Here is a 13,518-nt window from a genome sequence, read left to right as displayed (position 1 = left end):
TCCTAGCCATATCCATTTCGCTTAGCATTTTCATATCATTACTGCCACAGCATTTTACCTACTACTGGGACATTTTGAGAATCTGAGATAAGATTTGGTGAAGAGCATGGATTTGTCTGTGATATTCTATATAGTAGGTAGTCTTCTTGTGACTAGCATGTTCTTTGTACTAAAGAATGGGATGTACAGTTATCACGGCAATTATTCTACATGGTCAATTGTTCTTTGGCTGCTAGTTCACTAGACTCTGGTCTGCTGCTACCTTGCTTGAAGTTGGTCCAGCATTAATTCCTCTAAGCATGACCTGGAAAGCTGCTTGGCTGATGCTCTAACATTTTGGTGTCTCTGTTTCCTGCTTTCTGGAGGTGGTAACTCTCTTTGGTGAGGCTTCTGGTTAAATTTGTTTCAGTGGTGATGTTACTTTGCTGAATAAAGAAGATGCCAAAGGTGCAATCTCTCACAATGCTGTCGTATTATGATCTGCTTTCTCCCTCCTGATTTAATCAGGATAATAATGGCATGAATGGATAGCCTTTTGCTACCAGAGCTAACAGAAATTGTCATGTTCCACTTTCGTGTGATGTGTAGCTGAACTTTGGGGTTGCTAAACCATGCATCCAGAATCGGAGTTTAACATTTGCAGTTCCAAGTGGTAGGAATGTGCTCACAAAGCAAATCAAACCCCTTTTCCAAGAACAGGACCATGTAATAGTATCCTTTTCCCTTTTATTTTGACCAGAATCTCCATATCTGTCATCTGCAGAGTTGAGATACTTGCAACTATCCATAATAGAATGTTCTTCGAACCTTAAGCTACAGCTCTTGCTCCAACTATTACTTGCTTATTACTCTCCTTTTCTCTATTAATGCTCGCTGACTTATTGAAATAAACCAATCTTCCCTTGTTTGGTTTCACATTTTGAGAGCTTTTCTTAAAAACAGCCGGAGGCTGGACTGTGTGCAAAATATTTTAGAGACCGAAATAAACTTTCTGAAATAAACCAAATACGAATCCAACTATTTGTAATATACGAGACTATCTTAAAATAAGGGAGATATAGGTGCTTGATTTTTCATTTTTTTTCACGTTTATTATCCAATATGATCATGATTCATATGGCCCAGGTCATGCTAGCTACTGAAGCGTCTTCTTCTGTCACCCTCGTCTGGGGCTGTTCGCTAGTTTGAAAAGTCATGGCTAAAATTATTGTTGGCTGATCCATCGTGAGAAAAAAACACCTGCATAAGGATAACAAGCAAACCTCCGTCTTCTTCCTTCTTTTGGGCTGTGGGCTCCCCCGCTTCTCCTCTTTTTCGGCTGTCTCCAATGGTGTGTCCATTACTGTGCTGGGTTTGTCACCACCTCCCCGTGTCAAGGCTAACCCTTCCATTTCGATGCCCCACAGCCCTGTACAGCCTGCGGCACTAGTATTGCTGTTGTCGCCTCGTTGCAACGTCGACTCGCCAAGCTGCCTCCCTGTAGGCCCACCAATGGAGAGCACATTCTAAACCCAAAGTAAACCTCACCTTGCCTAACCAAGCTGGAGTTTTCGCGAACGACGCTGCTGTGTTTTATTTATTGCTATCGCATAATGAACTTGTATTGTTTTAGACATGTGAAATCTCTCAGGCCATCAATCCATATATATTGAGGTGGATTGGAGTGGAACTTGAACTGAATTTCACCTCAATCCACACCAATAGACATGGATTGAAGTGAATCCGACAACATCCAAACAATGCCTCAGTTGTGCTAAAATAAGGTAAAAACCTTTCAGATGTTCCTTCGTACTTTGGTTCTAATGTGAAAAGAGTGACTGATTGGATTGGAGATGTGTTAATACATCTAACCATCAAGATGGAGTTCTCTTCAACTCGAATTTAGGTGTATATTTTCTTCTTAATAATGAAAAACGCTTGGTTCCTCCTATGTTGCTCACATGATTTTTTTTCTCACTGTCAGTGAACTAACAAGATGCATAAAACAAGTCTGCACATGCCACCTCCACAAACAAAGCAGCTACAGAGTACTCCAGTACGTTTGCTCTGTAAAGTCAATTAGTAGAAAATTTATCTTTAACAATAGCATAGTTTAAAGCAAGGTGACAGAGCCTGCTATTGAATCATTCTTTGAATAAAGCAACAGGCATCTGCATGTGGGTGTGGATCTCAGAAGGTTACTTGTGCAGAAAGACTAATTGAGACACATTATAATGAGAGACATCAGCGACACAAGCAGCCTGTGGGGGACACCATCAGCAAGCCTACTGCTCCTGCATCATTCTCCCCTCACCGCAAAGCATTCCGGTTTGCCGTCCCGCACTCCTGCCTTTCTCATACTGCATGTATCCTAATCCCTTGCGTAATCTATGTATGGTACAGCTGCATCATGCATCAACGAAACAACTGTATCTTGGATCCACATGTCAGCAAATATAGTATCATTGTCTATTCGATTATGTTATAATAATAATAATAATATACTGTCGTTGCTTACAACCCTTTGTTTACTTATATAATACTCCTTCGATTCATCACAAAAAATTTGTAGTGGCATTGCAAGGAATCTGATCTCACTTGACATACTGTTTATTTTAAACTTAATTACTGACTGACTTTGGCGGTAAATTTTGAATGTTTCAAATAGGTGTCCATGGCTCACCAACCGGGGCGTGGGGGGCGTGGCCGCGTGGGAAGCTGGGCATACCTGCCCCCGTGCTGCGATGCCATTGCTTCCCTATGCTCCCCTCCAGATCGCAATAACTTCACATTGAATGCCCCTGTTCCTGTTCTGAACAAAAGCGGCCGGCGTAAATGAAAGTTGTTGGGACACATTGAATACAAGCAACCTTCAGACACTGCGGACAAACGTAAGGTCTGGAAGCTGGAATTTGGAATCATAAACTGCGTAAAAGATTGAAAGTAGATCTTAAAAAAGATAAATTACATAAGTCGACTAAAAACTAAGAGACAAATTTATTAAATCTAATTAATTTGTCATTAGCGCATGTGATTTCGTAACAATTATAGCAAATTATAGGCTAATTAGATTTAAAAAATTTATTTCGTAGTAATTATTTTTTTGTCTACATTTAGTATTTGGATAGGTGGAAAGTTTTTGGGCGTTGAAAAAATTCCAACGCCGATTCCTATGGTTTTGAACTGCCATAAAAAAATGGTTAGTTGCTTGGAATTGACTGCAGCTAGAATTGACTTTTAGTTAGCACTAGAATTGACTGCAGCTAATTAAGTTTTGAAATCAGCATCTCTGGTGATTATGTACCTTATTATTTTGAAGGCTGTGATTATATGCTTGTTGTGGTCTGTCTAGGATGAATCTAACAATAAATGATAGATTCGAGATATAAATTTATATAAAAGTGTAATAGCAAATTTAGTCTCTCTAGTCTTTGCTAACAAAGAAAAATATAGAGGAATTCTAATGGATTGAAAATCTTACAGAAATATTTCCTCTGAAGCTATTTGGAACAATTAGTTATTAAATAATAAAACAACGAATTAAATAATAAAACAATGAATTTTCAGGATCTAAGTAGATATTTTTAACCGCAGAAACACGAAGATTTAAATGTTTATAAAATAATATCCATTAATTAAGGCAAAAGCCGCAGAAAATGCGAAGATTTAAGGGCCTGTTTAGATTGGGAACGAAAATTTTTTGGGTGTCACATCGGATGTGTCGAAAGGATGTCGGGAGGGTTTTTTAGAAACTAATAAAAAAAACAAATTACATAGCTCGTCAGGAAACTGCAAGACAAATTTATTAAGCATAACTAATCTGTCATTAGCATATGTGGGTTACTGAAGCACTTAAGGCTAATCATGGAGTAACTAGACTTAAAAGATTCGTCTCTCGATTCTCAACTAAACTGGGTAATTAGTTTAATTTTTTATCTACATTTAATGTTCTATGCATGTGTCTAAAGATTCGATGGGATGGATGAAAAATTTTTGGGTGGGGAACTAAACAGGCCTAAATGTTCATAAAAATCATATCCATTAATTAAGGCAAAAGCTCATAGAAAATGAGAAAACAGATCATTTTGTCCGTTCCTACTTGTTCTACCCGTAGCACATTAATAGCGCAAGGGGGGCCTCCTCTCCTACACGCTTCTTCCCTCTCCCCACTGGTGACGGGCTCGACTGCTCCACGCCACGACCACGACCACGCCCACCACCTCGCTGCACTGCGCCACTACCCCTCTCCTCCCCGCACTGCCCCAGAACTGCTCCGCGCAAATGGACAGAGCACCGCTGTGATCCCTCCACCGTCCTCGTCCTTCTACTGCCCGCCGTGTCGCGATGGCCGCCGCCGCCGCCTGCCCTCTCCTGCTCCTCGCCGCGCTACTCCTCGCGGTGGCCGCCACCACGAGCGCGCTCACCGACGACGTGCTCGCACTGGTGGTCTTCAAGACGGACGTCTCGGACCCGTCGGGCCGCCTCGCGACGTGGACCGAGGACGACGATCGCCCCTGCTCCTGGCCGGCCGTTGGCTGCGACGCGCGCACGGGCCGCGTCACCTCGCTCTCGCTCCCGGCGGCGTCGCTCTCGGGCCGCCTCCCGCGCGCGCTGCTCCGCCTCGACGCGCTCCTCTCCCTCGCACTCCCGCGCAACAACCTCTCCGGCCCCGTGCTTCCAAACCTCCTAACCGCGCTCCCGCGGCTCCGCTCCCTCGACCTCTCCTCCAACCGCCTCGCCGCGCCCGTCCCCGCCCAGCTCTTCGCCCAATGCCGCGCCGTCCGCGCCATCTCCCTCGCGCACAACCAGCTCTCGGGCTACATCCCGCCCGCCGTCGCGTCCTGCGCGTCGCTCGTGTCCCTCAACCTCTCGTCCAACCGCCTCGCCGGCCCCATCCCTGACGGGCTCTGGTCGCTGCCTTCGCTCCGGTCTCTCGACCTCTCCGGCAACGAGCTCTCCGGGAGTGTGCCTGGCGGATTCCCCCGGACCAGCTCGCTGCGGGAGGTGGATTTGAGCCGAAACCTCCTCGCGGGGGAGATACCGGCGGATGTCGGCGAGGCGGCGCTGCTGAAGTCACTGGATTTTGGGCATAACTTGTTCACTGGCGGCCTGCCGGAGTCGCTCCGGAGGCTGACCGGCCTGCGGTTCCTCGGCGCCGGCGGCAATGCGCTTGCAGGTGAGCTGCCGGAGTGGATCGGGGAAATGTGGGCGCTGGAGCGCCTTGATTTCTCGGGCAACCGATTTGCCGGCGACATTCCCTACACCATAGCCAACTGCAAGAACCTTGTGGAGGTCGACCTAAGCCGTAATGCGCTCACCGGCGATCTTCCCTGGTGGGTGTTCGGCCTACCGCTGCAGCGCGTCTCGGTGGCAGGCAACCAGCTGAATGGGTGGGTGAAGGTGCCCGACGACGCAGCTATGGCGCTTCGTGTGCTGGACCTGTCGAGCAACGCGTTCTCCGGCGAGATCCCGCTGCGGATCACTGTCTTTGCGGGCTTGCAGTCTCTGAACCTGTCCTCGAATTCCTTTTCGGGGCAGCTGCCGGCCGGCATTGGTGGAATGAGGCTCCTCGAGGTGCTGGACGTGAGCGCCAACCGACTTGAAGGAACCGTGCCTCCGGAGATCGGCGGTACGGTGGCGCTCCGGGACCTGCGGATGGGGAGGAATTCGCTCACAGGACGCATCCCGTCACAGATTGGGAACTGCAGCTCCCTCATTGCACTGTAAGTAAATTCTTGTTTTCAAGATTCAGTATTATGTTGACGAAAACAAAAATTAATATGAGACGAATTTTTGAGTCTAGTTAGGCAGTGATTGGACAACAATTATCAAATACAAACGAAAATACTACCATAGAAGCCAAAAAAAATTTGGCTAACTAAACAAGGCCTTCTACCCATATTCTGAAATGAAAATACTTCTTCCCATATTCTGAAATGAAAATTTGACGTCATTGGGATTGCTTGCTACTGAAGTTGACTTGGCGTATTTGTTTTTCCTTTCATGACTGCTTTGATTGATTCCGGTTTCCTAGGTTGCAGAGACGTTGTAGAAAGTGATGATGTCGTATTTTCTGTTTGGAACCCCAAACCGAAAATTATGGGTCTGTGTTTGTTACCTTGGTTTACTCACCCAGCATCTCCTTTTCTTTTCCTGGATACAGTCAAAACTGAAGTCAAATGTCTACATCAGCATGATTTTTTTTTTGACGGAAATACATCAGCATGATTTGGAACGCTCGTTCTCAAATTAGCTAACTGTTTAGATTAATTTAAGCTAAATGCGCTGTACTACTTAGTTAGTATGACCCACCTTAGAAATCGTTATGACTGATACAAATTTTGCTGTTCTAATGCAGGGATTTCTCACACAATAACCTCATGGGGCCAATTCCTAGCAGCATGGGAAACCTGACGAGTCTCCAAGTGGTCAATCTCTCTCAGAACAAGCTGAACGGGACCCTACCAGTAGAGTTATCCAATCTGCCTAGCCTCCATATCTTTGACGTCTCCCACAACATGCTGACAGGGGATCTGCCAAATAGCCGCTTCTTCAACAACATCCCTGAATCCTTCCTCATGGACAATTCTGGTCTGTGTAGCTCACGGAAGAATGATTCATGCAGTGCGGTCATGCCAAAACCTATTGTGCTCAACCCAAACTCCTCATCAAATCCCTCGTCACAGGCTACACCTAGTGCCCCTAGCAACATGCATCACAAGAAAATCATATTGAGTATCTCCACCCTCATTGCCATCGCCGGTGGGGCGGCCATTGCTATTGGAGTGATCACCATATCTGTGCTTAATCGCCGCGTCCGGGCCCGTGCAGCTGCCCCACGCCCAGCACCTGTTACTGCATTGTCTGATGATTACCTTAGTCAGTCCCCTGAGAATGATGCTAGCTCCGGTAAGCTTGTCATGTTTGGCAAGGGCAGCCCTGAGTTCAGCGCTGGTGGGCATGCATTGTTGAACAAAGATTGCGAGCTTGGACGTGGAGGCTTTGGTGCTGTCTACAAGACAGTGCTCAGAGATGGACAGCCGGTAGCCATCAAGAAGCTTACTGTCTCTAGCTTGGTCAAGTCAAAGGACGATTTCGAGCGACAAGTGAAGACGCTTAGCAAGGTGCGGCACCACAATATTGTCACACTCAGAGGCTTCTACTGGACTTCATCGCTGCAACTCCTTATCTATGATTACCTGCCTGGAGGAAATTTGAATAAACACCTACACGAGTGCAATGAAGATAACTTACTTTCCTGGATGGAGAGATTCGACATCATCCTCGGTGTTGCCCGGGGCCTGACATACCTGCACCAGCATGGTGTCATCCACTACAATCTCAAGTCAAGCAATGTGCTGCTGGACAGCAACGGCGAGCCAAAGGTGGGTGACTATGGCCTTGCCAAGCTGCTGCCGATGTTGGACCGGTATGTCCTGAGCAGTAAGATCCAGAGCGCACTTGGGTACATGGCACCAGAATTTGCATGCAAGACAGTGAAGATCACCGAGAAGTGCGACGTCTATGGCTTTGGGGTGCTTGTGCTCGAGGTCTTGACAGGCAGGAGGCCCGTCGAGTACTTGGAAGACGATGTGGTTGTCCTGTGTGATCTGGTCAGAAGCGCGCTGGAAGAAGGCAGACCAGAGGACTGCATTGATCCGCGACTATGCGGTGAGTTCCCCATGGACGAGGCCCTACCGATCATCAAGTTGGGCCTTGTCTGCACCTCCCAGGTCCCGTCTAACCGGCCTGACATGGGTGAGGTCGTGAGCATACTCGAGCTGGTGAGGAGTCCTCAAGATAGTGCCGAGGATGAGCTGGTTTGAGCCCTATCAGAAGATTCTGTTCTAGTTCACCTTGAGAGCCTTTTTTTGTTTTTCTGATGAGATGCATATAAGATTGCCCGGTGGGGAAGAAAGGAGAGGGGTGGTGCAGAGAGTGGAATGTTTGTAATGTGTTGAAAGCTGTAGGGATGCAAGGCTGTTTGTTGCTTCTCTGAAATTCTTTGATTTCGTAGGTCATGTAGGCATTGACTCGATGCAACGCAAGCCAGGTTTGGTAATTGGTAGGGGTTTTGTGATACCTCGGCGTAACTGGATGGCCGGTGTTTTGACTGTTCTGCTGATAGTGCGACTTTGTTCGACCGATTAAATGGCTCATGATTCCTTCATTTAATCTGTCTGCTTGCACTGTTTCCTGTTAGTTTAAATGATCAGTTGCTCAGCGTTTCATTCTTTAACTAGAAGCGTCATAAATCTTTTTGTACTTGTTCAGCGATAAATCAACAATCTCCTGTGTAGTAGTACTACTAGAACAGATCAGCAGGTTCAGACCATGCTCAAATTGAGCAGGAGCCAAGTGTCCATAGAAAATGACCTGCCCTTTGATCATCACACATTCACGTTACTGGGTCACTGCTGCCACGCCGGCGCCACCAGTATTCACCGCGGTAATTGAATGGCCATATTTCAAAAATTAAATACGCCACCAATACTTCTCATCCCACTGCACTCCGCCTCCACCTTGTTGTGCAATAATCCCAGCAGCACCGCAGGCCGCATTCACCTCGCTGCTGCCCGGGCCCGGCGCCGATCTGTTGTTGTTCCTGCTCGCTCTCGCCTGCCTGGGCAAAGGCCTCAGACTGGCGCGAATGAGGCTGCCGGCCGAGTGGATCTGTGGAGATTGGAGAATGGCGCCTTTTTGGCCATGGAGATGGAGCACACTTTCCAGTCCACACGGCAGCACCCCGCCATTTCCGAATTGCCAGATAGGAATAGGACTACAGAAGCACACGAATCGATGAAAATCACGGACGTCAAAACTGCCAAGTCAAAGCACAAGATCGATCTCTTCTCGTAAGGTCGATCTTTGAAATTCGCCAATGATAAAGATGCACCCTTTTGGCTGACGGAAGCTGGCCACCGTCGAGGACCCAAGATCGATCTCCTTCTTGAGCGGCCGACAGGACCAAGTCTGGGTACTGATGAGGCGTGAGCGTGGTCGTTATGATATGAAGATTCAAATACAGTCAACAGCTAGAGTTCATAGACGGAAAGTAGGGGTAGGCGTGTAGCCGAAGCATGTCATGTCGAATGCATGTATAGAGTAAACTCGCGTTTGCTTAAGCTTCCCACAAAATTTTATAAAAATTTTCAGATTTATCGTCACATCGAATCATGCGGTAGTATATCTATAATTTGCAAGACGAATTTTTTGAGCCTAATTAATCTATAATTAGACAATATTTATCAAATACAAATTAAACAACTATAGTGCTTATTTTGCGACTAAACAAGGCCTTAATCACGGGAAATTGAGTACACTTGCCAGTGCCAGCTAGTGCAGCCTACGCCCTACAGAAAAAGGTTAATAGTATACTGCTGTCTGTGGGCTGTGGATCGCTTTTGATTTACACAGAAGCAACGTTTATTTACATACACAGTCTACAAGTCTCAAAATTTTTTGCAAAATAGACACTGTAACACTTTCGTATGTATTTGACAAATATTATCTAATCATGAACTAAGTAGACTCAAAATGTTTGTCTCATAAATTACAGTTAAACTGTATAATTAGTTTTTATTTTTGTCTGTATTTAATGCTTTATGTATGCGTTTAAAGATCGATATGACGGAGAATGGGAAAGATTTTGCTAAAATTTTTAGAAACTAAACAATGCCCTAGTACTTATTTCGAATTGTGCAGTACCAATGCATGTGGATTCAGGCCTTCTTTAGTTCATTCAAAAAATCAAAAAAATTTTAAGATTCTCTGTCACATTGAATCTTGCGATATATGTATGAAGCATTAAATATAATAAAAAACAAAAACTAATTGTACAGTTTGTTTGTAAATCACGACACGAATCTTTTAATCCTAGTTAGTCTATTATCAAACAAAATTTATCATAAATAAACGAAATAGCTACAGCAGCCGAAAACTTTTTATTTCGTCAACTAAACAAGGCCTTAACCTAGTTTGCAATTTGCACTGTGTGTGTGAGACAGTGTCATTGTGCAGAGCGAATCGTGGTTAGCGCGCGCCGTGGGGATCGCCAGACAGCTTTGTCGCGTTGCTGTTACGAAGATTCGGAGCGTAAATCCCACGCACACGCACCATGTGATGTGGTTTGACCCGTACATGGACACACTGCCGTAACGAGAAATTTGTAGAGCCCCGAAGTGCGTGTCCTCCCTCATTCAAGGACGCTGTCCCAGGGTGTCCCCGTGCCGTTAACCAAGGCTTAGTTTTGAAAAGCGAAAACTTTTCGATACCGCAGCACTTTCGTTTGTTTGTGACAATATTATTCAATTATAGACTAATTAGGATCAAAAGATTTGTCTCGTAATTTTCAGCTAAACTGTGTAATTAGTTTTTATTTTCGTCTATATTTAATGTTTCATGCATGTGCTACAAGATTCGATGTGACGGAGAATCTTGAAAACTTTTTGGTTTTCAGAGTGAACTAAACAAGACCCAACTTCACCTCCTTTCTTATTGGCTCAGCCGATCGTTTATCTGTTTTAGGCCGTTCCTAACAAATTTTGTATTTTTTTCAGATTTCTAGTCACATATCTTGCGGCACATTTATAAAGTATTAAATATAAATTAAAAATAACTAATTATGTAATTTGTTTGTAATTTACAAGATGAATCTAGTTAATTAATAATTGAATAATATTTGTTAAATGTAAACGAAAGTAATATAATATCTATTTTGTAAAAAAAATCAACTAAACCAGGCCATAGTATATCTGACTTCGATCCGAGCACAGGTAGGAGTATGCCCTTGATGGCTTGATGTCCGTTTATGTTGAGAAAATTGCCATTCTAGGACTCCCAAACATGTGGCTTTGTTAAAATAGGATTCCTAACATTGACATCGCTAAAACAACATTCGAAACGTTTGCACTTTGTTTTCCATGACATTTGGTGTATTAAATCTTTTTTCTTATCTAAATACATGTATTTCTCTTCTCTTTGGACTCTTTTATCCTTATGTCATTTGGACGTTGATTACGTACGGTAATTTCATCGGTGTTTCATCTAGCCACCGATCGATTCATCTCCCAGTACGAGTATGACTGCGCCCACGCCGCCGGCCGCCCAGCTGCCGCCCCTCCTTCCCTTCCAATCTGGCGCACGCCGCTCCCCTGCCTGGTGCCGATGATGGATGGAGAGCCTCCACCTGGTGTCGATGGAACCAACGATCCTGGTGCCTCGTTGCATATGTCTCATTGTTTATTAATTTTTACTATATATGAACGTGTGCACTTCATATATGCCATGCCCAGCCAAGGCACCGGCACCAGCCAAGGCACTGCCCAGCTAGGCGGCGACGGCAGGCAGCAAGTCAGTCACGGTAGCTGCCCAGCCAGCCAGCCCAGTGAAGAACGACCGATCAAATTCCCGCACGTAACCAACGTCCAGATGACAGAAGAATAAAAGAGTCGATAAGAGAAATACATGTATTTAGATGAGAAAAGAGATTTAATACACTAAATGTCATAGAAAACAAAGTGCAAACGTTTAGAATGTCGTTTTAGCGATGTTAGCGTTACAAATCATATTTTAACAAAAGCGCATGTTTGGGAGTCCTATAATAGCAATTTTCTCGTTTATGTTAGGTGCCGGCGCGTTCGAGCCTTGTTTAGTTCACCCAAAAACCAAAATCTTTTCAAGATTTCCTGTCACATCGAATCTTACGCCACTGTATTAAATATAGACAAAAATAAAAACTAATTGCACGGTTTACTTGTAAATCATGAGATGAATTTTTTAAGCCTAGTTACTCCATGATTGGATAATGTTTATCAAATAAAAACGAAAGTGCTACAGTTCTGAATTTTTTTCACTTTTCGGAACTAAACAAGGGCCTTGTTGTAGCACTTTCGTTTGTTTGTGGTAAATATTATCCAATTATATACTAACTAGGGTCAAAAGATTCGTCTCGTGATTTACAGTCAAACTGTGTGATTAGTTTTTATTTTTGTTTATATTTAATGCTTTATGCATGTGCCGCAAGATTCGATGTGATAGAAAATCTTGAAAACTTTTTGGATTTCGAGGTGAACTAAACAAGGCCAAGGCCTGTCTGGGAGCCCCTGGCGCGTCTGGTTCGCCGCGACCGTTGCAAACGGCGGAGGTAACGCACGCGCTGCTGCTCATCAGGCCTGGTTTACTAAAATTTATCAAGATTTTTTGTTACATTAAATTTTACAACACATATATAAAACATTAAATATAGATAAAAATAATTAATTATATAATTTGTCTATAATTTGTTAGATGATTTTTTTAAATCTAATTAATTTATAATTGAACAATAATAACTAAATACAAATAAAAATGTTGCAGTATCTAGAGAAAAAAGAAATCGCCAACTAAATAAGGTCAGTCAAACGTGACGTACGACACAGGAAGGAACGACACGAGAAATTGCCAGCTACGCTCTACCTGGGCCTTTAGTTTTCAAAAAAATTGTAAATTTTTTTAGATTACCTATTATATTGAATTTTAAGACACATGTATGAAATATTAAATATAAATAAAAATATAATTAATTGTATAATTTATCTACAATTTGCAAGATAAATTTTTTAAATCTAGTTAGTTTATAATTGAATAATATTTATAAAATACAAATGAGAGTACTATAGTATTTATTTTGAAAAAAAAAAGTTGAACTATATGTATTTTTATAAAATACAAGGTCCTGTAGGAGGCCGGCTTCGTCTTCGTTTGGACGACTTCTGGGCTTGCACTGCCACGGGAACCATCGATCGCGCGCGCGGGAGCTGGAGTGATTGGCAAGGCTGTGAAGCACCAACCGTGGCCTTGGGCTTTGGGACACATTTATTGTGGCGCAAAGTCGAGGGCATGCGCATGCGCAGATGCTCTAGTGGCTAGTGGGTGGTGGCCACATTTTATGGCGCCCTGACACTGCCGGCGGCCCAGGTTCGCCGGTGCGGCCAGCCCCTACCACATGCGCGGCGCCATCGCGTCTCCACCGCCACCGACGGCCTTGTTTAGGCCCTGTTTAGTTACTCACCTAAAAATTTTTCATCCATCCCATCGAATCTTTGACATGCATAAAACATTAAATGTAGATAAAAAATAAACTAATTACACAGTTTGGTTGAAAATCGCGAGACGAATTTTTTAAGCTTAGTTACTCCATGATTAGCCTTAAATGCTACAGTAACCCAAATGTGCTAATGATAGATTAATTATACTTAATATATTTGTGTTGCAGTTTCCTGACGAGCTATGTAATTTATTTTTTTATTAGTTTCTAAAAATCATTTCCGACATCCTTCCGACATATTCAATATGACATACAAAAAATTTTCATCCTCAAACTAAACAGGACCTAAAAAAACGTTACATCGAATATCTATAACTCTTATAAAGCAAAATCCCACTATCTATTTTTCTTGACATGCAATGCATCCACCTTAGCAGTCCACTACCAACCTCACTATCTATTTCTCTTAAAATACAAAGCGTTCACCTTACCAATCCACTATCATTTGTCAC

The 13,518-nt window shown here is 43.7% G+C and overlaps 1 protein-coding gene and 1 pseudogene across 1 annotated transcript; both read left to right on the top strand.

Annotated features, from left to right (window-relative positions):
- LOC110433439 lies at nucleotides 415–3,672 on the top strand (annotated as a pseudogene).
- Nucleotides 4,119–8,149, top strand: LOC8085398 (probable LRR receptor-like serine/threonine-protein kinase IRK). The gene is made up of 2 exons (XM_002458641.2): nucleotides 4,119–5,702; nucleotides 6,338–8,149. Exons 1-2 carry the CDS (start codon nucleotides 4,324–4,326, stop codon nucleotides 7,803–7,805), a joined length of 2,847 nt encoding a protein of 948 aa, XP_002458686.1. The 5' UTR covers nucleotides 4,119–4,323; the 3' UTR covers nucleotides 7,806–8,149.

This window comes from Sorghum bicolor, chromosome 3 (genome assembly GCF_000003195.3).
Source record: "Sorghum bicolor cultivar BTx623 chromosome 3, Sorghum_bicolor_NCBIv3, whole genome shotgun sequence".
NCBI classification, from domain to species: domain Eukaryota; kingdom Viridiplantae; phylum Streptophyta; class Magnoliopsida; order Poales; family Poaceae; genus Sorghum; species Sorghum bicolor.
Note: the sequence above shows the minus strand (reverse complement) of the source record. Positions and strands in the feature narration are given on the sequence as shown.